At 42.1% G+C, this 25,114-nt stretch overlaps 1 protein-coding gene across 19 annotated transcripts in view; it reads right to left on the reverse strand.

Annotated features, from left to right (window-relative positions):
- Nucleotides 1–25,114, reverse strand: part of LOC110990153 (uncharacterized) — a 52,003-nt gene that overhangs the window by 22,739 nt on the left and 4,150 nt on the right. For 11 of the 19 annotated variants that reach the window (XM_087130033.1, XM_087130029.1, XM_087130028.1 and 8 more), the window contains exons 5-23: nt 24,676–24,876; nt 21,776–21,955; nt 19,487–19,939; nt 18,818–19,045; nt 14,271–14,456; nt 12,399–12,578; nt 11,352–11,546; nt 10,642–10,818; nt 9,534–9,725; nt 8,365–8,484; nt 6,796–6,987; nt 6,236–6,412; nt 5,490–5,660; nt 4,905–5,102; nt 4,188–4,364; nt 3,625–3,795; nt 2,222–2,425; nt 1,506–1,682; nt 942–1,112 (exon numbers count right to left, since the gene is read on the reverse strand). In XM_087130033.1, the coding sequence (XP_086986159.1) occupies nt 942–1,112; nt 1,506–1,682; nt 2,222–2,425; nt 3,625–3,795; nt 4,188–4,364; nt 4,905–5,102; nt 5,490–5,660; nt 6,236–6,412; nt 6,796–6,987; nt 8,365–8,484; nt 9,534–9,725; nt 10,642–10,818; nt 11,352–11,546; nt 12,399–12,578; nt 14,271–14,456; nt 18,818–19,045; nt 19,487–19,939; nt 21,776–21,955; nt 24,676–24,876 (3,750 nt within the window). The remainder of the gene's footprint in view (nt 1–941; nt 1,113–1,505; nt 1,683–2,221; nt 2,426–3,624; nt 3,796–4,187; nt 4,365–4,904; nt 5,103–5,489; nt 5,661–6,235; nt 6,413–6,795; nt 6,988–8,364; nt 8,485–9,533; nt 9,726–10,641; nt 10,819–11,351; nt 11,547–12,398; nt 12,579–14,270; nt 14,457–18,817; nt 19,046–19,486; nt 19,940–21,775; nt 21,956–24,675; nt 24,877–25,114) is intronic. The other 8 variants (XM_087130038.1, XM_087130043.1, XM_087130035.1 and 5 more) reach the window with 7 other exon arrangements.

The following is a 25,114-nucleotide window of genomic DNA, read 5'->3' on the forward strand; positions in this document are numbered from 1 at the left end:
ATTTTGGTTGCCACAGGTACAGTATTTTGGTTGCCACAGGTACAGTATTTTGGTTGCCACAGGTACAGTATTTTGGTTGTCACAGGTACAGTATTTTGGTTGCTCCAGGTATTGTATTTTGGTTGCCACAGGTACAATATTTTGGTTGCTACAGGTACAATATTTTGGTTGCTGAAGTATTTTGGTTACTCCAGGTCTAGTACTTTTTGGCAATACACAGCAAGACAGTAAAACTAGCAAATGCCGTGTGACTATCTCTCGGCTCATCAAAATGCGCAATCTGTGGGGGATGTATTACAATTAAATTCATAATTAACACACCTCTTCGTGGTCATTGTACTTGTTGGCTGAAACACAATCATGTGGGGTTTACTGATATAACCTAATTCATGGAATGTGCATCAGTGCACCGAAAACATGCAATTTCCTTATTATGGTGCCCAATTGAGCACTGTTCCCAAAAGGTTTGACTGCTTACAGTACGCTTATATATAAAGATTAAAAACTGATCTTGGAAATTGGAAGTGGTTTTTTTTGTAATTATTGTGCTGCATATAAGTTCATGGTTGTGTTAAAACAGTTCAGTCAGAAATCACCCAAAAGTTTTTCTCATGAAACATTTTGGACACAGGTGTGTTATAAATCAAATATGGACTGAAATAATTCAGTCACTCCTAAATGTCTGGACCTTCTTTGGGCATCTGAGTGACCAAAAGAGGGTCCTAAATGACCAGTGGAAATAGAACTCTCTTCTGGTCACTTACAGGCCCTCAAGGTGCATAGATGTGCACTACTGACCTCACTAACAGGCTATGCGAGTATACTGTATGTCAAAAAAAACAAGATCACCTAGGGCCACTGTAACCAAAACAATTTCAGGAAACAACAAACTTCTATCTCGGTGGGAAATAATTTGGACGAACCAATTTCATCCACCTTACCTTCAATGGCGCAGTCCAGTTTCTGGTTATGATCATCATAAAATACGAAATCGCAGGGTTTACAGTAGTCAGTGTGACACACAGCATCTGGGTAACGCTCACATTCGGCAAGCTCGCAAAACGCAATGAGACATGTTGGGGGCGACCAGTCGGGACATTCCGGTAAGGTTTCTGTTGAAAATGTGTCAAAAATGTTTAAAGGTGTAATCAGGAATAAGATAATTCGATGCAGTTTGGTTGCCCATTTGAAGCCATTTAAACATCATTTGATACAATATTCCTGGAAACAAATGCTGTAGCTGGGAATCGATAATTAACTGCAGGGGGTGAAATAAAAAAAGTAAGGCTTGATATATCAGATATGGATGGTCAAGTCCACCGCAAGTCCCTCCAAGTCATTTCGTCTTAGGCCAAGTCACAAGCTATTCAGATGAAGTGTGACAAAAGTATTCCTTTCTATTGCATTCGGCCTGTCACTTGTGAGGGGAATTATGAGGCCCGTTTCGAAAGCCCTTGTGATTGTCTCAACCATTACACTGGATATAGCATTGTTTCTTCACTTACCCACCGGTCCTCCCTTGCATGGAACTCGTTGGCCGTTCTCGTCAAAATACTTTGCCACACAGCCGCCGCATCTGCTGATGAGGCACGTGGCCTCTGGATGACCCTCACAGGGTGCGTCACAGAGTGTGTCTGGGCAGGATGGGGCAACCGAGGAGCCTTCTGGGCAGGCTGATATAGCTGGAGTGGAAAAAGGGTCATAAACAAAACTTTAAGACTTTTAGTCGGGATTACTATTCCTTCACTGAGATGTCTGGTTTCCAGTGCTGTTGACTTGAATTGCTGACTCCGACTTGAGTCAGACTCAAATTGGAATTTTGTTTTGTATTTGATTTGACTTGGGAAAGAAAGGAGTTGTAATCCAACTTGACTTGAACAAATCTGACTCCCAGACAGAGACACTACCAACCTTTGTCAAGACAAATCCCAGAAAACAGGTATTTATTACTATTAAGCAAAACCAAATCTCTGTTTTATTATTTGAAAAAGAAGATTATAATGAAGTATTACAAAGCATCACAGTTCACCTTGGTAAATGATGTGACAAAAAGAGCACGAAATTTAAAAAAATCAATTATGAAACAAAATTGGCTAAAAAATGACTTTCAAACCAAAAAGTCACTTTCTTAACATTCTGCTGTATTTCATGAGTTTTAAATTGCACGTTGAAAATGATCAACTGTAAAAATCTGACTGTATTTTTATGAGTCAATCCTTACCTTCTTCACAGACCCTTTTGGAAGGGCAGCATTCGTCGGGTGTTTGTTTGGCCCAGTAACACCTGTCAGGGAGGGGTGGAGCTTGTCCACACTCGTGGGATATGCAGACGGGGGTGAGGGATGGAGAACACTCACAGGTCATACAGGCTGCTTGCCAACGCTCTCCCACACGGTAACCGCCCTCACAGGAGGCTGGGGGTGGAGCTTTAACAACAGAACAGTCCTTCCAAGTTTGAGTTTGGGGACTTGAGGTTTGGGGCTTTTGGTTTGGGGGAGGTTTCGGGGGAGGATTTCTTTATTAAGGGAAGGTGTCACAGGTATATTATTTTGGTTGCTCCAGGTACATTATTTTGGTTGCTCCAGGTACATTATTTTGGTTGCTCCAGGTACAGTATTTTGGTTGCCACAGGTACAGTATTTTGGTTGCCACAGGTACAGTATTTTGGTTGCCACAGGTACAGTATTTTGGTTGCCACAGGTACAGTATTTTGGTTGCCACAGGTACAGTATTTTGGTTGCCACAGGTACAGTATTTTGGTTGCCACAGGTACAGTATTTTGGTTGCCACAGGTACAGTATTTTGGTTGCCACAGGTACAATATTTTGGTTGCTACAGGTACAATATTTTGGTTGCTGAAGTATTTTGGTTACTCCAGGTCTAGTACTTTTTGGCAATACACAGCAAGACAGTAAAACTAGCAAATGCCGTGTGACTATCTCTCGGCTCATCAAAATGCGCAATCTGTGGGGAATGTATTACAATTAAATTCATAATTAACACACCTCTTCATGGTCATTGTACTTGTTGGCTGAAACACAATCATGTGGGGTTTACTGATATAACCTAATTCATGGAATGTGCATCAGTGCACCGAAAACATGCAATTTCCTTATTATGGTGCCCAATTGAGCACTGTTCCCAAAAGGTTTGACTGCTTACAGTACACTTATATATAAAAATTAAAAACTGATCTTGGAAATTGGAAGTGGTTTTTTTTGTAATTATTGTGCTGCATATAAGTTCATGGTTGTGTTAAAACAGTTCAGTCAGAAATCACCAAAAAGTTTCTCTCATGAAACATTTTGGACACAGGTGTGTTATAAATCAAATATGGACTGAAATAATTCAGTCACTCCTGAACGTCTGGACCTTCTTTGGGCATCTGAGTGACCAGAAGAGGGTCCTAAATGACCAGTGGAAATAGAACTCTCTTCTGGTCACTTACAGGCCCTCAAGGTGCATAGATGTGCACTACTGACCTCACTGACAGGCTATGCGTGTATACTGTATGTCCAAAAAAACAAGATCACCTAAGGCCACTGTAACCAAAACAATTTCAGGAAACAACAAACTTCTATCTCAGTGGGAAATAATTTGGACGAACCAATTTCATCCACCTTACCTTCAATGGAGCAGTCCAGTTTCTGGTTATGATCATCATAAAATACGAAATCGCAGGGTTTACAGTAGTCAGTGTGACACACAGCATCTGGGTAACGCTCACACTCGGCAAGCTCACAAAACACAATGAGACACGTTGGGGGCGACCAGTCAGGACATTCCGGTAAGGTGTCTGTTGAAAATGTGTCCAAAATGTTTAAAGGTGTAATCAGGAATAAGATAATTTGATGCAGTTTAGTTGCCCATTTGAAGCCATTTAAACATCATTTGATACAATATTCCTGGAAACAAATGCTGTAGCTAGGAATTGATAATTAACTGCAGGGGGTGAAATCAAAAAGTAAGGCTTGATATATCAGATATGGGTGGTCAAGTCCACCACAAGTCCCTCCAAGTCATTCAGTCTTAGGCCAAGTCACAAGCTATTCAGATGAAGTGTGACAAAAGTATTCCTTTCTATTGCATTCGGCCTGTCACTTGTGAGGGGAATTATGAGGCCCGTTTCGAAAGCCCTTGTGATTGTCTCAACCATTACACTGGATATAGCATTGTTTCTTCACTTACCCACCGGTCCTCCCTCGCATGGAACTCGTTGGCCGTTCTCGTCAAAATACTTTGCCACACAGCCGCCGCATCTGCTGATGAGGCACGTGGCCTCTGGATGACCCTCACAGGGTGCGTCACAGAGTGTGTCTGGGCAGGAAGGGGCAACCGAGGAACCTTCTGGGCAGGCTGATATAGCTGGAGTGGAAAAAGGGTCATAAACAAAACTTTAAGACTTTTAGTCAGGATTACTATTCCTTCACTGAGATGTCTGGTTTCCAGTGCTGTTGACTTGAATTGCTGACTCCGACTTGAGTCAGACTCGAATTGGAATTTTGTCTTGTATTTGATTTGACTAGGAAAGATAGTTGTAATCCAACTTGACTTGAACAAATCTGACTCCCAGACAGAGACACTACCAACCTTTGTCAAAACAAATCTGAGAAAACAGGTATTTATTACTATTAAGCAAAACCAAATCTCTGTTTTATCATTTGAAATAGGAGACTATTATAATGAAGTATTACAAAGCATCACAGTTCACCTTGGGAAATGATGTGAGAAAAAGAGCACAAAAGTTTTAAAAAATCAATTATGACACAAAATGGGCTTAAACAATGACTTCCAAACCAAAAAATCACTTTCTTAACATTCTGCTGTATTTCATGAGAATTAAATTGCACGTTGAAAATGATCAACTGTAAAAATCTGACTGTATTTTTATGAGTCAATCCTTACCTTCTTCACAGACCCTTTTGGAAGGGCAGCATTCGTCGGGTGTTTGTTTGGCCCAGTAACACCTGTCAGGGAGGGGTGGAGCTTGTCCACACTCGTGGGGTATGCAGACAGGGGTGAGGGATGGAGAACACTCACAGGTCATGCAGGTTGTTTGCCAACGCTCACCCACACGGTAACCGCCCTCACAAGTGGCTGGGGCTGAAGGTTTAACAACAAAATAGTCCTTCCATGTTTGAGTTTAGAGGGTTAAGGTTTGGGGCTTTTGGTTTGGGAGAGATTTTGGGGGAGGATTTCTTTATTTGGGGGTGCCACAGGAAAAGTGCTTAATAGGTTGCTCTTTGGGCATCTGAGTGACCAGAAGAGGGTCCTAAATGACCAATGGAAATAGAACTCCCTTCTGGTCACTTACAGGCCTCAAGGTGCATAGATGTGCGCTACTGACCTCAATGACAGGCTATGAGTGTATACTGTATGTCCAAAAAAACAAGATCACCTTGGGCCACTGTAACCAAAACAATTTCAGCCAACAACAAACTTGTATCTCAGTGGGAAATAATTTGGACGAACCAATTTCATCCACCTTACCTTCAATGGAGCAGTCCAGTTTCTGGTTATGATCATCATAAAATACGAAATCGCAGGGTTTACAGTAGTCAGTGTGACACACAGCATCTGGGTAACGCTCACATTCGGCAAGCTCGCAAAACACAATGAGACACGTTGGGGGCGACCAATCAGGACATTCTGGTAAGGTTTCTGTTGAAAATGTGTCCAAAATGTTTAAAGATGTAATCAGGAATAATGACATAACTCAATTGCCCGTATGAAGCCATTTAAAATATTACATGTATTTGATATTCCTGGAAACGAATGCTCTAGCTGGGAACCGATAATCAATTTCAGGGGTGAAGTCAAAGAAGTAAGGCTTGATATATCAAATATGCACAGTCGGGTCCACCACAAGTCACTCCAAGTCATTAACAAGTCCACCATAAGTAATTCAGTCTTAGGCCAAGTCACAAGCTATTCAGACAAAGTGTGACAAAAGTATTCACCCTGTCACTTGTGAGGCAGTTTGTGAAAGGACTTGTGACAGTCGCGACCATAGACAAACTCAAGGATTTGCCTTTTCTGCAGGGCCATCACATTCACAAATAAGCCTTAACTTGAACGCACTCACACACTTTCGCAAATCACGAAACCAGACTTGTCAGAGAGGAATTTAAGGCACATGTACCACTTGCGTTTTAACGGGAAGGCGCCGCTATTATGGCTTCTAATTCTCTTTGGCAAATTTGACTATAACGCTGGATATGGGATTGTCTCTTTACCCACTGGTCCTCCCTCGCATTGAACTCGTTGGCCGTTCTCGTCAAAATACTTTGCCACACAGCCGCCGCATCTGCTGATGAGGCACGTGGCCTCTGGATGACCCTCACAGGGTGCGTCACAGAGTGTGTCTGGGCAGGATGGGGCAACCGAGGACCCTTCGGAACAGGCTGATATAGCTGGGGTAAAAAATCAAATCATACACAAAACTTTCAACCCCTTCAACTTGGATATTCAATCCCATCTCGTGCCAGCAACTATCATACATTTTCCACTACTGTTACCCTGGTTCACTCTCTACCTGAACTTGTAGGCTTTCCCATGCAACTTGTCTTAGAATTTCTCACAACGTAACAAGATTGACTACTTTCTTTCTTTAATCCTTCAATTGCTCTGTGGGCTTGCATGTAATGGTGTTCCAGTTTATTTGGAGGCATGGCCAGGAATCCCTTCCAAATACTGCAGTTAACAAAAAGTCATTTTCAAAATTTTCCACTAGAATTGCAAATTACTAAAGACCAATTGTAAAAATCTGACTGTATTTTTATGAGTCAATCCTTACCTTCTTCACAGACCCTTTTGGAAGGGCAGCATTCGTCGGGTGTTTGTTTGGCCCAGTAACACCTGTCAGGGAGGGGCGGAGCTTGTCCACACTCGTGGGATATGCAGACAGGGGTGAGGGATGGAGAACACTCACAGGTCATGCAGGTTGCTTGCCAACGCTCACCCACACGGTAACCGCCCTCACAGGTGGCTGGGGGTGGAGGTTTGAGAAAAAAAATTATTGGTCCTTCCATGTTTTGTTTCTGTTTTGTTTAACAGGGTTCCTGCACCTAAAGGACAATTAAATTCCATGACTTTTCCACGACCAAATTATGAAAATCCATGACCCAATAGTGCAATTTCTTGGATTATTCAGACTTTTAAAGTTGTGAATGAAATCACGCATTTTATGGACTTATTTCTGATAATAGAAATCACACACAGTGTTTGAAAAATTCTGTGACTTTTTCATGACTTAAGTCATTTTAAAAAAATTCCAGGACTTTTCTCAGCCTAGAAAATGAAAACAAATTTCCATGACTTTTCCAGGCTGCGGAAACCCTAGTTTAAGTTTGGAAGTTGTGATTTAGGATTTGTTTTTTTGTTTTGGGGGGGTCAGAGGTTATGGGGACAGGTTGTGGGCTAGGTTTGGGGTTTGGTTTAAAGGATTGGGGTGTGTTAATTTGGGGTTTGCATTCGGTTTAGGTTTGGTTTGGGGGTTGGGTTTCGTTGTGAGGGGTTGGGTTGGAGTTGGGTTTAGGATGTGGTCAATAAGCCTTTTGCGAACTAACTTTGACCCAAATCTGGTACACTGAGTTCTTTAAACTTGCGTGAACATAACAACTTGAATTCTCCTTACTAAAATCACTGTTGCTATACCTCTTGATTCGGGGCAAGCTTTTGCTTAGTTACATGAGAGACGCCTTGCAACAATACACTGTTCTCAATGTTTAAGAACGGCACAAAGGAACTAGTCCATTCCAGAGATGGTGGTCGCTGTGCGAAAGCTTGCCCCGAATCACGAGGTATAGCAACAGTGTCTTTAGTTTGGGGAATTCAAATTGTTATAACAATTTATAAGGTTATGTGCAATCAGATAACTCCGTGTACCAGATTTTATTCAAATTTAACTCGCAAATGGCTTATTGTCATGGGGTTGGATTTGGCCTAGGTTTGAGGTTGGGTTGGGTTGGGTTTAGTGCTAGATTTGGGATTGGATTTGGAGTTAGGACTCGGGTTAATTTGTGGATTGGATTTTGGGTTGGGGTTTGGGGGGTTTGGATTGGGGCTAATAGTTTTAGTTGGGTTTGAGGTTGGGTTATAAGGTTGGATTAACCAAATTTGCACATTTGAATGTGACTTCACAAATTCTTCACTTAAGATTCTCGGACTGACTTGTACTTTGTTTTCCAACTGTTTTTGTTTTCATTTGTTTCATGTTAAGTTTTACTAGTTATTTCTATTGTTTCTTCATGTACTTCCAAAGTCATTCAAGTTGAGGTCTTCCAAATACAACCAATTTAAATGACCAAAAGCCCCATTAATACAATTGGTAGCCCACAATGAATGGATAGGCAGCCATCCTCACCAGTGTCACACGTCTTAGCTCGGCATGCTGGGATGCCTGTCTCCGTGCACGTGCACTCATTGCATCCTTCCATCCACGTCTCGCCCACGTCATGTTTGATGTTGGAGGCATCCTTACACTCTGAATACGGGGAACCAGACCAGAGATGAATAAAAGGACACCTGGGACATGAAAGGGTCCCCAACTGGTGCCAAGTATTTGAAAATAGACAGAAAACAAGAGTAAAGTGTGTCACAATAAGCCTTATTCTAGAGTTAATTGGCCCTCTTAAATCAACAGCAAAGCAATCCCTGTGGTAAAATTGTTCCAAAAATGTGATGAATGTGCAGGAAATGAAGACGATGTTATAAGACCTGTTTGATTTGTGGGGATCTGGATCGCAATCAGTGATCCGTTGTTGGTTCACTGACACCAGAACCTGCCTAATGGAAGGAGCAAACCAGCATTGGGATCACTGATTGAGAAACAAACAGACCAGAACATTACTTCTTGGCAGGAAATGTTACACTTTATAGGCTTATCAATCTAATGACTTTTATTATATCAGATTCAAAAGGCAGAAAGTTCTTCCTGAACATTTGGGACAGGATCCCACAAAATGAGCCCTACAACCTTTCTCCAAGCATTTTCATTGAAGTTTGCCTTAGGGAAAGAGCAAACTGAGCTTTTCCTTCTGCCTGGCATCTAGGTAAAAATGGGCATTAAGCCTAATTTTTATGTTGACGTAAAAAGACACAGAGAGCATTGCTGATTTCTTTCTGATGATACGTATTCATATGAAAATACTTTATCACAACTGGCATTTTAAAATTTTCCAAGTTTCAGACACCATTTGTTTAATTTTTTGGCAGAATGATGTCACGCATCGTCTCTTCCACGACTGTCTGCGTCTCGATGTTTTGCACGGCGTCGGTGTTCGCTACAACCATATGAAAACCAAGCTTTGTATGTACATGTTTGATGACAAATGTTGAAGCCTCCGACTGATTTTAACTGCACAAAAGCCTTTAACTCTAAAGTGGGTCTGGCGACTTGTGACTCATTTTGATAGGTTACGACACACATGTGACTTCATCTCGAATCCATTCTCTTCCGGCCACTTCTGGAAAATAATTTGGATGCTGAGAAATAGGTTTGACCACCTCCTGCCAACTGAACAGAAAACCTACCTTCTGTCTCCTCTTTCCTTTTCTCTAGGCAGTTCAGCTCCTTGTTAAAGGGGCAATGGAAGATGGCCTCGCATGGCTGGCAGTAGTCGACATGGCACACAGCCTCGGGATAGTACTTGCACGTGGCATACTCACACGGGGAAACGAGGCACTGGGCCTGTAGAGAGCCATCAGGACATTTCGGTTCCACCTCTGGATAAAAAATAAAAAGACAGACCGTGAAAATGTTGAACAGCGACAAGAAAAGAAATGATTCATCAGAACGTTGCTCAAACGTCACCTTTATATCTCTAGTATTCAGCTTTGCCTAGTCACTGGGTCCTGGCTTTACAGAATCTAGCTAACACATGTTGGTCTGTTAAAAGTTTAAAAACAGCTTTTTCAAAGGGTTTGACAGTGAAGGGTTTCCGAGCTGTGAATCCTATTTTCTAAGGTACTACTACCAATAATAATCAGTTCTTATAAAGCTATTTATGGAATGTCTCTTCGCACTTATTATCATAATCCCTGCACATTGGGCTCACATCATCTGAACATTCCTGAAACCATCTCAGCTCCCTGGGGAGTATACTAGCCTGATGCTGCTATTTTGGTGAAAACGGATAAATATAACCGTGTCTGCCCTCACAGGTACCCATTTACTCCTGGGTGGAGAGAGGCACATAGGGGTAAAGTGACTTGCCCATGATCACAACATGCTGCCACCAGCTGGATTCGAACCCCTGACCCTATGATCAGAAGCTACAAACCTTAACCACGAGGCCACATGTCCCCCAAGGTAGGGGAAAAGGGGTACTTCCCCCTCTCCCTCCCAAAAAAATGAAAATAAAAGAGGGAAAAAAGAACAGATGTCCTAGAAACTGAAAAACGGACGAAAGGGGATAAACACCAATGATTTGCTGGAAAATACCTAGAAAATTACCCTCTAATGCATTTGTCCAACTGCTACTTATGGGTGCTTTGCCCACCCCCACCCCCAGAAAAATTCTGGCAACGCCCATGGACGCAAGCACTTCTGTAGGCCGGCGTAAATATTTCCAAAGGGTGCATTGCAGGGGTGGACGGAACCCAAGGTGTTTTTGGTTGGTGGGGTGGAGGGTTCACTTACCTACCAGACCTCCCACACACTGAACCACTTGGTCCTCTTCATCAAAGAACTTGGCGAAGCAACCTCCGCATCGGCTGATATGGCAGACGGCCTCTGGGTGACCTTCGCAGGTCGTGTTACAAAGGTCATCCGGACAGGATGGAGGAATGGATGCTCCCACGGGACAATCAGATATTGCTAAAATAAAATGGAGAACATCAGATTGTTAAAAAATACATGAAAGTACTCTATCAATAGTGGAGTGATTTTTTTTCTTGAGAATCCCACTTGAATTCAAACTTTTTAAGTCAGCTTTTGTATGAAACTTCTGTTACGTTGATAGGTTAATTATCAACTCCGTGAATTGGAGTTTCAATTATCATAATGATTGCATTTGAGTGTAGACCTTGTTCAGTGCGGCCATCATGGAGGTACATGTGTATTTGTCACTGTAAGTCTGTAACAACATGAGTACAAAAGGTTTTCCCAAACCTGTCCAACGGTAAGAAAGACTTTTAACTCCAAGATGGAGGCTGGGAATAAGGTCTAGTTCTTGCCGTTCTATATGGTAATTTAGTTCATAGTTAAAATCAAACAATTACCAATGCATTACATGTAGGCTGGATAAAACTCCGCTTGCTCAAATGCCGGTACAACGTTAAAGGGGCCGATTTTTGCTACACTTTTTAAAGTTTCAGAAAAGAGGCTCAAACTGACACTTGTTATCTCACCTTCTTCGCAAACCACTTTGGAAGGGCAGCATTCCTCAGGGGTTTGTTTCACCAAGCGACATCTCAGAGGAAGAGGGGAAGGTGGTTCGCCACACTCGTTGGGTACACAGGCAATGAACGCATCGCTGGTGCACTCACAAGTCATGCAGTTCTCGTCCCAATGGTCACCGACGTTGTGAATTTCATCGCACCTTTCTGGGAACAAAACAATCAACACAATTGGCAGTATTATTCCGCATCATTTTTACTCCACAAAACGACTTGACTGTGGGAAGGCCCATTCCAGTGTGACATGAAAGCAAACGTTTCCACGATTTGGAGATGTCGGATAAATTATTCGCACCACAACTTCACAACAGTTCGACCACAGTTCAACTCAAACAAATATCACTGTAAATGATATGTGACACGAAAGTCGCTTCGCTTTTTCAATCGTCTGAAGTATGTCAATCAGCCTTGCCTAGTTTACTTGACAAGGAAACTGCACAAACAGACAAATAGGAAATGCAATCTGTGGGTTTTCAACAAGCTTGTACCGAAGAAACTCAGAGATGTGCTTCATGTCAGTGAAATCTACTACATAATCATCAATTTCTGACACTATGTACTGAATCAGAAATACATGTAAGTGTACTTCTGTACAATAGACCGATTGCGCCTGCTAAGTCACGTGACCTGCAGTGGGTATCAAATATCAACAAACATAGCATCTTCCAATAGCAAAGGGTGTCATAAGTATCATTTATCAACAATGAAAGGTGACAGTTGGTGCAATACAGACTGCAGATATGGGCTGGGTGCTACTGTGTATCAAATATTGGCTTCAGTTTTGGGAAAAAACACTTGAAATATATATTGCCATTGGGTCTGTTGATGTTTGATGGTACCCACTATTGGTCAAGTGACCTGGCAGGCACAATCAGTCTACTGAGGTGCATGGAAGTGCCATCAGTCCAGGCAATGAAGGGCATCGGCTTGATACAGACCTTATGTGATAAACGTAACCCCTTCTGATGGGTTTTCCATTTTAATTCATTCAAAACCTACCAGTAATGTCATGGGGGGCCCGGCATGCCAACGGTTGGTTTCTTTTGTCAAAGAACACTGCCTCACACTGGTGGCAGTAGTCAACGTAGCAGACAGCATCGGGGTGCCCGTCACAGACAGCCCCAGCGTCACAGGGAGACAAGAGGCAAGTCATCATCGCCTCATCAGAGCAGGTGGGTTCTGGAGGGAGGGAAGGAGAATATTGCTTGTATACATGTGAATGGACCTAGCTGTCACCAAACCCCTCTCCATAGTAAGTTTGTGGGCGGAAAATGTTTAGTGGTTTTATGCGTCAAGCAAATATCACCTGGGAACCAGCCACAAACTTGCATGGTATTTTAGCAGCTAAGCAGAAAGTTTCAAGACTCACCAATTTTAGCCCCTGTAAAGGGGGATGGGCCACGCCCCCTCCCCCCAATTTTTTTTTTATAAATAATGAAATGTGATTTTTTGGGGAGAGTCTCTCGTCTTTCCTTACTTTCAAAGCTGTAAAAATAACCTTAATGTAACCGTATAAAACCACATCAATGGCCACAAAAGGTTACAGGTTCTCGCTCCTCTGCATATGAACCTAACTTTATTTGACATTCGAGTGCCTTTACAATCTTGTTACTAGTGGTAGGACTTGAATCCACTTTTTAATTCGTTCTCAAACTTTCAGCTGAACTGTCCAATTTTAATTTTTGAAATTGAACATCTGACAAGAGGTACATGCAAGAGTTTCCACTTCAAGGGAAGAAGACACTTTCACTCCTTCCATTCTTAAACTCACCCCAGGAAGAAATTCTTTTGTCCATTAAAATTATGCCGCGGATAGTTCTTTAAGTGACTGTGCATTTCTTGTCAGGCATTCACCGAAATAAGCCCCCATTGGCCTTTGATTTTGAAAAATCCGGGCAGGCAGGAACGTTCAATTTCTTGTGAAATTCTGAAACCTGATATATACAATACGGTTTGTCCCCAAACTACTTGTTTCTACCAGTAAGCTGTAAACATCAATATGTCAATCCCAGGCAGACATCATATGGGCCAAAGAAAGACGCTGTGAGGACACACACACACACTTGTCATGCATACCTTGTGAGGACATTTCTTAATCTTTGTGTAGTTTTTTAAAAATGAGAAAAAAATGTCATCAGAACTCATTAAGACTCAATCTTTGACCACAATTTCCTCACAGATGTGCTTACATGTGTTCCTCTCCTGATAACCCTACCCACACAATTCTTCTACGCCTCTCTCAGAGATGGGGAACATTGTGTGGACATGGGCAAATTTTTTCTTTTTCCTTCAGGTCAACACAAGGAATGCCTTGTCTGTCCATTCAAAATCTCTTTCTCAATCCAAACGAACGTTTCTCCTATGGCACAAACCCCGCCAAGCAGTGTTGTACTCGAGTCCATCTCAAGTCCTTTCACAAGTCCAGTCACAAGTCCCTCATAAGGCCAGTCATAAGTAACAGGGTGAACGATGACAAAAGAATACTTTTGTCACAGTTCATTTGAATGGCTCATGAATTGGCTTAAGACGGAATGACTTGCAATGGACTTACAGGTACAGGGACTTGTGATGGACTCAAATACAGCACTGCTGCCAAGGCACTTGTAATGTACTGTACACTGCCTGATAGCCACTAACATAAACCCAACAAAACTCTGCAGTTTAGACAAATGACACACTTTCGTCCTTGAAAAACATTACTACAAAGAACTACAACGAATGGGCTTGTAATCCAACGCTTGTGCACAATTTGGCAAAACAAAGATTGCATTTTGTTGGTTTTTAACAGGCACAAAGCTTGTGAGTTTTTATTTGTTAAGGAAGAAAATGCTCCACCTCTCTGAGGGACAGAAAAAAGTGCAATGAACATACCATGGACAACAGGTTCATTCAGACAGTCCAGCTTCACGCCGTCGCTGTCGTAGAAGACGGTATGGCATGTGCCACAGTGGCTTATTTTACACTGGGCATCCGGGTGGCCCTCGCACGTTGCCGTCAAACACAGGTCTGAGGGGCAATCTGGCATCACAGCACTCCCGGGAACGCAAGCAGATATGGCTTGGGAGAGAGAAAAATAAATTCACAGTTTTTTTTTTCCAATTTCACATTGAACTCCCAGAATTGCCTTTGTTAAAGGTATACCAACGAGCAGCGTGTGGCCCAGTGGTTAGAATTTGTGACTTATAATCATAGGGTTGGGGGTTCGAATCTAGGTGGTGATTACATGTGATTCCATGTCACTTCATGCCTTCCTGCCTCTCTTAACCCATGGGTGAAAATGGGTACCAGTGAGGACAGAGAATACCGTTCATCTATACAGGCAGCCATCTTGTCTTGCTGATGAATAACTTCCCTAAACCCATGTGTGGAATAGATACCAGTGAGGTCAAAGAATACATGTTCACCTATACAGGACGCCAACTTGTCTTGCCTGATGAATAGGATAATTATTACATTTTACAAAGTAATCTAGCAATCACTAGTATGTCAATGTCAATTCCAGGACTCACCCCCACACCGACGTGTATTCATAAATACTATATACTCAGTGCTTGTCCGAACGCTTGCGGATAGGCACTGAGAAGACAGTGCTGATGAATACATAAGACGGTGAGGGAACAAAACCTGTAACTGAAATTAATGTCTCCCCAACACAATTAAATATATACATGCACATCTTAAAATCACTAGTACGATAGAACACATGATGTCTCTCTTAACTCGTGACAATCATTTTATTTTCTCAACTCATGATGAAGCACGACGATTACTTTATGTACCGTAATTTTCAGAATATAAGCCACCCAGTGCGTAAGCCTCAACATGCAAAAATCAGCAAATTAAGATTTAAAGTTGGCGTGTAAGCCACACCGGCGTGTAAGCCACACCAGCGTATTTATAAGCCACACTGGCGTATAAGCTACACCGGCGTGTAAGCCACACCACATATATATGTAAGCTGCACTGCAGTGCTGATGATCCAACTACGAAGCTGCTGCATGCTGAAGCACCCGCAAGGCGCATCAATGGTTCTACTATATGTGTAATTAAGATGGAAAGCTTGCGGTAAGCACCATGCAATATCTCTTTTTGAGTCTGTGTGGTTCTGATAAGAACCGGAGAGGCTCAACGTTTCGGACAGTGTGCTCTGTCCGTCGTCAGGAGACAGTCTCCTGACGACGGACAGAGCACACTGTCCGAAACATTGAGCCTCTCCGGTTCTTATCAGAACCACACAGACTCAAAAAGAGATATTGCATGGTGCTTACCGCAAGCTTTCCATCTTAGTCGTCTGTCACCATGAATAGCTTGAAATCCTACATGTGTAATCCTAACAAATTTAAGAAAATTTCAAATGGGTGTCACAAATAAGTCCTTTCTAAGTCCTTAAATTTAATAATTTTTGCGGGCTGAATGATTGTTCTGCGTGGGCCATGCATCAGCTCTTGCCCCTTTTTTCCAGCGGCCGGCAAAAGTTATGCGGTCGGGGGCGTACAACAAAGTCGATTAAGTCAAAAGATCATTTTATCTCGTAGGCCAACTATTTCTTGCCAAAGAATAGGCTTCTTTGTAAAAAAAAATCTCTGTAACTGTCCATAAAACTACATCCGGTTATCTCAAAGTTTTTGTGACGCCAATAAACCCAAAAAATAAATAAACCCAAATCGCTTCAAAAATGAAAAACCCGCCGCGAGACCTTGGTTCGAGTCCTCACATTGGAACTGGGGAAATGTGATCCTTCTTTTTAGTACCTATTGTTAATAACTTACATGTAGCTGCCTGATTCTAAAGTTTCTGAATACATGTGTACATGCTTAAAAACTAACATCAAAATCGTTATCAGCGGCCAAGAACCTAATGACGGTCACAAACAAGCAATTACAGTCTCAAAATAGGCACAATAGTCCAATAAAAACAGACAATTGAAACAGAAGATCTTAGATGATAAAAGTCGAACAAATTTGAGCAGCTAAAAATCAACGAGGCAGCCACGACAAGCGCCCTCATTAACATGTCATCAGAAAAACCCAGTGAAAAACCCCGAAATTCTGTGGCATGTCACACTGACCACGATCGGTGAAAAGACGAAAGATCTGCCACATGAAGGTACGTGTACACTGTCGAAGCTGTTGATTTGTATTTAATAGTAGACAGAAATCTTTAGATAACAACAACTAAAAATATATTTGTAATTATTATGTATATTAGTGACTATTTGTCGGCAAAAAATACACCATGAGAATGAATAAAAGATGGGAAAATAACCACTGCAAATGTTGCCACAGCAGAGCTAGTAAAGTTTAAAATGACACGTACATTTCATGTACATGTGTTTCGCGACTCCATGACTCGGGGAGTTATTCTCCGAGGTTCGAATTATCAGATGTAAACAGTAACCAACGAAACCATGACAGCGCCACCTGCACGTGGTATGCATGGCCCGGGCACTGCTTTTCTTGATGATTTTATCCTTCAAAAGTTACCACATAAGCTGCCCAGCGTATATAACTCACAGAGACATTTTCCAGTGTGAAAATAAGCATATAAGCCACGGCTTATATTTGGAACATTACGGTAAACAGAATAGTGTTATCCCTAGTGGTAAGTGATGTGGAAATACCAAGGTGTGTAGGCTCATGAATATTAAAACATTGTACTGTTACGTGCAACTAATTCATAAGAACCAAAATGAAGTAGGGCACGACAGATGAACATGACAGCAGAGAAAAGGAAACCATCAACTATATTTACAGAAACTTATTCAGTTTACATACCAAAATAATAATAATTAAAGCAATTTAAATCTAGGTTACTAATTGTTTATAAAATTAAATAATTACTTATAGGTTGTTGTTGAGGATTTGATTGGGTGCGTGCTGTCAAGTTGACTATTGGTATTCTGTGGCGGAGGGACAACTCAGGCACAGCTGGCTGAAGCACTGGCTGGTGCACCCGGTTGGTCTGATCCAGGTCATCTGGGGTGAGCCTCGGAACCGGTCTGGTCCCAGGCCATCTAGGAAGAGCCTCAGAACCAGTCTGGTCCTAGGCCACCTAGAAAGAGCCTCAGAGAACCGGTCTGGTCCTAGGCCATCTAGGAAGAGCCTCAGAACCTGTCTGGTCCTAGGCCATCTAGGAAGAGCCGCAAAATCGGTTGGTTTGGGCCATCAATTTGAAAGAGAGAGAGAACATCGGAGACTCACTGTCTCTACATGCAATGCATGTGGTAAGCTGTTAACTTGAAGGAGAAGAGTACAGCGGTGACTCGCTGTATCTGCAGGCAGTGTAAAGCTGGAGGGCCAATTGGACATTGGCTGGAGTGATGAAGGTTGGCAACAGTTGAAAAAAGAACAGAGCCCCTGGCTGGACGGGTGGCTGTGGTGTGATGAGTGCACCCAAGCATGGTACAACCCACTTCTTAAATACATGTGCACCCAGAAAATAATAAAAGGGCCATTACATAACCCGTCAGCCCACTGGGCAACATCTTAACAAAAGAATACTGGGTACAAAACACAATACATAGGGTCTGCTGCAGAACAGGTTAGACTTAAAATACCACAATGTCTCAAGAAAGAGTTAAATAAAAAAACAGCAGGCAAATTATAAAGGAAGAAACGTCCCATTTGCAACAGTACTAAATGCTGAAAATTACTTGAAGACAAATTGTACAATATCCTTATTTTCGTGCTGCATTTGTACAAAAGAAACATCATGCCATAAACAAAAATTAAAACAGTGCCAGACATGAGATCTGACGGAAACAAAACTGACAGCAACAAAACTTACGGCATCTAAGAGAGTTTATAAGTCTCTGCTTTGTATCTGTCTTTTATGACCCTGACTTTGGAATTATTTTAGCTCAACAGAAAGGCTTATCTTGATCTTATGCAGTGGTGTCAGATTGTAAGCTGTTGATGCAAAAACATAAGCAGTTTCATTCAGTTTGAGTATTATAAGCCGACGAGTGGATTTGACAAAAAAAATGAAGCCTGAGACAGAGAAAAATCTAAGATATGCATAAAACCATCTTTTAGAGTCCTAGCAATTTTTTTGTACACGCTTCTTGTGCAAGTTTATATTCCCCCTTTGTATTAAAAAGTATTTTACATCCTCATAGAGGCTTTACGTGGTAGCCATCACGCAGTGCATTTCTTTTGTTCCACAGGGCCTCTGTGAATACCCTGTGGAACGAAAGCACTGGCCTGCAAGATGGCAGCCACGCAATCCCTCTTTTGAGTTACATGTATTGAAAAGTGGTTTTCTTCCAGGCACATCACAGTTTTGGCATATCAATGAAAAGGGCAAAAAAGCATCCTTCAAAATAGCAAAACAGACAATGAAAATAAGGGCAGACACAAAGGTGAATTTTCAAGGGATGTATCAGGGAAAAAATGCACCGTACAGAACCTTGGACTTACGTTCATTGCACACAATGCCACTTGGTCCTTGGTCCCTCGGGCAGCATTCCCCGGGAAGAGTCACCCATCGACACAAAGGCGGGATGTAACGATTCACCCCTGGGCAGATCTCCCTGACACAAGACACTCTGTTGTTGCCAACGCACCTACAAGCATTACAGGGGTCACCCTCTCCATTCCACGTCTCCCCCACATCATAATGGTTCAGTCTCTCAGAGTCCAGACAGCCTATCCAATGGGAAATCACCAAATTTAAATCAAATTGTGAATCCAAAACACACTCAATGAAACTGTTTTGGAGAAAAGGTTGCTTACTGGCTTATCCCCACATACTCAAACAACGATGGAATCACTAAAGAAAGTCTAGAAACAAGCAAATACAGAAACACAAAGAGCCATTTGTAGTGCACAAGTCAATGCATCATTGAGTTCTTTCCCTTAAATGACGTCATGGTTTTGCTCACAAATACATGTATTGAGATAGGCATCAGACATAATACAAACCCAAAACATAGCCAAATACCCTTAAACAAAAACTGAAAATAAGATAACTTGACATACAACTGCATTTTCAAGGACTCTTGTAAAAAAAAAATTACACTGCACAGATCCTTTTAATATGACATCACACTGACAAACAGAGGACACAGCGAACGAATCTGGACCTACCCACGCAGTCAAACTCCGGGCAGCAGGCATCCTCCATACCAGCCTTGATGGTACAATACTTCCAGCCCATCAGTGGGCCGGCACACATCGGTGTCATGCAGACCGCCTCCCCATTCTGGCAATGGCACTCGATGCACTTGTCCATCTTCCACCTCTCCGCAGCCTTGTGCTTAGTGCCGTGAGTGTCGGTGCACGTCAGTTCTGGTTCTGCCTCTGGTCCTGGCTCCGGTCCTGGCTCTGGTCCTGGCTCTGGTCCTGGTTCTGGTCCCGGCTCTGGTCCTGGCTCTGGTCCTGGTTCTGGTTCTGGTCCCGGCTCCGGTCCTGGCTCTGGTCCCGGCTCTGGTCCCGGCTCTGGTCCCGGCTCTGGTCCCGGCTCTGGTCCTGGCTCTGGTCCCGGCTCTGGGCCTGGTTCTGGTCCTGGCTCTGGTCCTGGTTCTGGTCCTGGCTCTGGTCCTGGTTATTGATGAAATAATATCAAGTGTTCCTTCAAATACTCCATATACAAATCAGTGTTGAAGTTGGGTCCATCGCAGGTACCTTCACAAGTCTAGTCATAAGTCCCTTCACAAGTCTAGTCACAAGTCCAGTCACAAGTCCTGTCACAAGTCCCTTTAAAAGTCCAGTCACAAGTCCTGTCACGAGTCCCCTCACAAGTCCGGTCAAAAGTCCTGTCACGAATCCCTTCACAAGTCCAGTCACAAGTCCTGTCACAAGTCCTGTCACAAGTCCCTTCGCAAGACCAGTCATAAGTAAAAGGGTGAACAATAACAAAGGAATGCTTTTGTCACGGTTCATTTGAAAAGCTTGTGAATTAAATGGCTCAAGACTGAATGACTTGTGTTGGACTTGTAATGGATTTTCAGGGGCTTGTTCATGTCGAAGTTCACCTAGCTGACAGGGGACCGATTGACATGTGAGGACTTGTAATTTATAATGTCTGAGGACTTGCAATGGCATCATGAGGACTTTTGTGCAATGGCATCATGAGGACTTTTGGTGGGCTTTCTAGTATTTATGTGGGATTGAACTAACACACTGCACTAGGAGTTTGGCATTTATAACTCAAATGAATTCCAAACTGGTAAATAGCTTAATGTAACTTTCATGCACAAAGTCGTTGAAAATTAATGTTTGAATTTATTTCACAAGTAAAATTTGGGCTAACATGCTAAACACATGTACATGTATCAATCATTTATTAAATGCAAGCAAACAATTTGTTAAAAAATGTGGGGACTCAGTTGAAGTCCTCATAGTTTAAAATATCATTTCCCTTCAACTTCAACAAGATGTGGCATTTATGAAACACTTAAAATATTACACCATAAAAATGTTAGAAAAATCTGGAAAAAAATTGTTCAAAATTCCACTGGCGCATTAACCAATTGCTGCCCGGTGCCTTTGGGATTGCAGTGTCTAATGCTGGGTGATTTTTTCAATATCTTTGGTTTTCAAAAATCTTCAAAAATTCATATCTTTTTTCCTGAATGCCTAAACCCTATCGTGTGACTGTCTGGTGGCTACTCTAATCTGACAGACAACATCTATTGATGCCGGAGTATGTCAGCCAGTCCTGCACCCTCGCAAAAAGTGCCCAGATTGTGTGGTGTTATGTAATTTTCTTTTGTTCACTGCTGGCATCTATCCAATAGGGGCCAGATTAGAATGCAGCGGTTTGTATCGCTCATCAGTGGAGTACTGGAGTGCTTTTGTCCTCGATGGTAATTCGCTCGAGCTAAATGCCAAAACAATAACGGATTTCCTCCACTATTGACATCTGAAAAAATGTTGGCAATTCCCAGCAGCCTGGTCTTTTGTTCCGAGCACGCTCTTTTGTTGTAAGGCCCAGCTCTTTTGTCCGATTTCGGGCACCCCGGCTATGTGTGCATACCCAAGGTTAGTGATGTAGTCAAGTACTTTTTGAGAACCAAGTTCTCTACCAAATATTTAACTAGTTAGGAGGGAACAAAGCTGAAGTACATCGGCATGTGATGGCACATGCATAAAGGTAAGATTACAAAGCAACATAATGACTTCAGACCATCACTGTTTGATTAAAATTAACTTTTTAGGAAAAAAGTACTCGGAAAGTACTCGGCCGAGAATTTTACACAACTGGGAGTGTCTGAAGTCTAACATTTATTTTCTAATCTTACCTTTGCACATTTACAATGTTCAAAGACAAAAATCAAGTTGAAAAATATGCCCCGCTTGTATGTTCAAGTTCACCTCCATTTTGGGGCACTCCGCTTTGTAAATGCAAGCTGTCTGTTTCTCAAGTATACGCACCTAAGACACTGGGTTCTGGCAAGGCACAATCCACCTCCTTCTCGCCGACATAAAATTTGGCAACACAGGCGCCGCAGGCAGAGGGCTTGCACACAGCATCGGGGTGGGCAGGGCAGGCAGTGGTCTCGAGGTCACAGGGGTTGGTCGTACATTTCCAGGCATAGTCACCATCGTCACAATCTGTGTTGAAAAACCAAAATTACATGTACATGTATAATGTGGTCAGTCACATACAGGATAACAACTCAGTGATACATACAGTATGTGGCTTTGTGACAGTAAATAGGTGTAGATCTCAACCTTCCTCCATGATTCATCCCGGTGGACTCATCTAGTAATATGAATTATGAAACTGCACAACTGGACTTGTGTAAAAACCTCATAATTTGGCATTAACCCTAACCCTACATTATACTACAAATTACTACTTGTAGTAAAATGTAGTACTGAGCGCTGTCGCTTGTAAGAGGGCATGACTTTATTGTTCTGTGAAGCCATAAGATACAATAGAGAAGACAATGTACCATACAGTGCTGTGGCACTATGAATGCATGGCTTTATTGTTCTCTGTACAAGTAACATTACAATGGAAGTAACCTAGCCAGAAGTAGTAATCTGTAGCGCTAGGTCCTTCAGGCTCAGACTGTTACTTAGTATTTTGTAGTACTGTGTAGTGTAAGCCAAACAATATTCTTGGCGGTTAGGGTTAACAGAGGCATTGAAACTTCTCCACCAAATCACCAACCGGTCAATCAGGGCTGAAGACGCATTTTTTATGTACATAAGTCCATGCAGTTGACCAGTATTTCTGTTACTTTAACATAGTAGTTTGCATTTTGGCTGCCAAGATCACAAGGTTGGGGTTTGAATCCAGCAGGTGCACACATATTCACACATCCAGCACACAGGTCATATTAACTCTACTTGTCTCACTCCACACACGATTATATAATTGGAGCCTGTGAAGGCAGAAAAACTTATTGTGAATATATTCAGCTTTTCACACCTGAAATCACAGCAATGAGCGACGTACTCCTAAGGGAGCTGATTTTCTGAATGTTTGAGTCAAATGATGAATGGTATTAATAATGTGGCTTCAGTGGTCCAGTGATCATAAATATGTACACTTTACAAATATGAATATGCATTGACAACTAAACGATGACCTACATGGCACTCCCAAAACTGGTAAGATGGAGTGCGTATAATTTATGGTACCTTGTGGAATGTCCGAACAAAAGGAAGTGCCCTACGAGGAACATACACATGTACATTGCCCTTGTCATGCTTGTGGGCTACTTAAATAGTACCCCATAAGAATTTCAAGAAACAGTTTGTTGGAATTTACTCCAAAAGGAGGAATTCCCGGTGCACTTATTTGTCGCAAAATAAAGTATTTTGAATAAGGGACATTTGGGGGAAACATCAACCCAGGAAAGAGTCTGGTTCCAATGGCAGCAATCTGAAAACTGCACTGCTCACACTAATTCTTTGGTACACGAGAATAAAGGTAATACCCCACGAGAATACAAAATGTTTACGGCTGATCGTGCGACTGAATCAGTTTATTATATTTACAGTATATAGATAATACTTCAAACTGATCTGCACCTGTTGTTTTTGTTTTTTGGTTGTTTTATTCACATTTAAGGTCAGAAGTAAGGTTCAGGGCCTGTTCGGAGCCTTTGAAACTCTCTCCAGAGAAATTAGGCTACAGGGAATTCTCCAGGAGGATATCGCCCCCAAGAGACTCATACACCCTGACATTATGGGCAATTTGTTTACCACCCGGCCCCCGGCACTGAGTTGGAGATGACAAAGCTATCAGCCCACTGATGACATTGGACACTTCGACCCAAATTCCAAGGACAAACTTGTTTACAAGATGCCTGTACATGTACTTGTAAATTTGCATACAAAGGAGTTTTTTCTGGGGCCAAAGCCTTTTAAACTTTGACCAGCTTTCAAAGAGGTAAAGTCCTCCTTTGAAAATTTTGGTTGTGCACATACAACGTGTCTGCAACTGTTGACTAGCTTAAAACTTACCACTGTAATGATTTTTCTTTTTTAAAACTCTTAAAGACAAACTTAGTCTTCATTTATGGGTAACATGGATTTATTTAACAGGTTATAAAACATTTCACTAATATTACATCAGATTATGGCCCTCAACAGAAAAATCACTCGATAACGAAAGCCGAATTGCAATAATAACCACAAACTCTAGACGGAAATCACAGTCAAATCTCAACAACTTGGGTTTTTTGTTTGGTAAAATGAGAGGTGTCCTGTTGCACCATGAAGAATGTACATAGAGCACACTCTGTTCTGTCGGTGATCCGAACCAACTTTTACGGATTATGACTGGTGTACATTGTATATGACAATTTTGATAAAGGCTTCATTGAGATAGCTGGAATTTTTGAATTGGGACCATTTTGTTTTTTGCCTGTCAGACTGCCATTAATGCTCAAACCCAAATTTGACTGCTGAGAAAATAGTCAACAATAAGCCATTTGCGAGTTAAATTTGAATAAAATCTGGTACACTGAGTTATCTGATTGCACATGAGCATGACGATTTGAATTCCTCAGACTAAAGACCCTGTTGCTATGCCTCGTGATTTGGGGCAAGCTTTTGCATAGCGACCACCATCTCTGGGATGGACTGGTTCCTTAGTGCCCTTCTTATCCATTGAGAACAGTGTATTGTTGCAAGGCATCTCTTATGTAACTAAGGAAAAGCTTGCCCAGAATCATGAGGTATAGCAACAGTGGTTGTAGTAGAAAACTTGGATTTTAGGAGAAAACTTGAGACTCAATTCTCAACTTCCTTTTTACCACGTAAAGCACACCCTCTTTTGTTGCCGCTCAGAGCAGATTACAAATGTGTACACTTACCACAAACTCCACTTCTCCCAATGCTGTACGAGGATGATTCCATGCGGTTGCCACAGCGATCCGTGCACCAGCACACCGACCCCTTGCACTGAGTGTGGTGGTAGAAGCCACTCTCGTGGCAGCGTGGCTTGAATTTCCCAAGTCGCATACGACCACCAGAGGAACTCTCCAATTCCTGAATGCAGGGAGGGTCATCTTGCTCTGAAGGACGGGGGGAAAAAAGGAGGAAGCTTGAGACTCAATTCTCAACTTCCTTTTTTCACAGTTATGAATATTTCCCAAAACTATTTCAGGGAAAAACTTTCTTGAACTGAAAATGTCTGTTATTGAGTCATTGAAAAAAAAAACACGGGGGAGGCAGGGAAGTAGTTTTGGGTAAGTTCTGGTCAATTTACCACTCCCCACCCAGTACTCTGTGCAAAAAAAATATATCCTGCTT

This window comes from Acanthaster planci, linkage group LG19 (genome assembly GCF_054643075.1).
Source record: "Acanthaster planci isolate LZ-2023a linkage group LG19, COTS_SCS, whole genome shotgun sequence".
Lineage (NCBI taxonomy): Eukaryota > Metazoa > Echinodermata > Asteroidea > Valvatida > Acanthasteridae > Acanthaster > Acanthaster planci.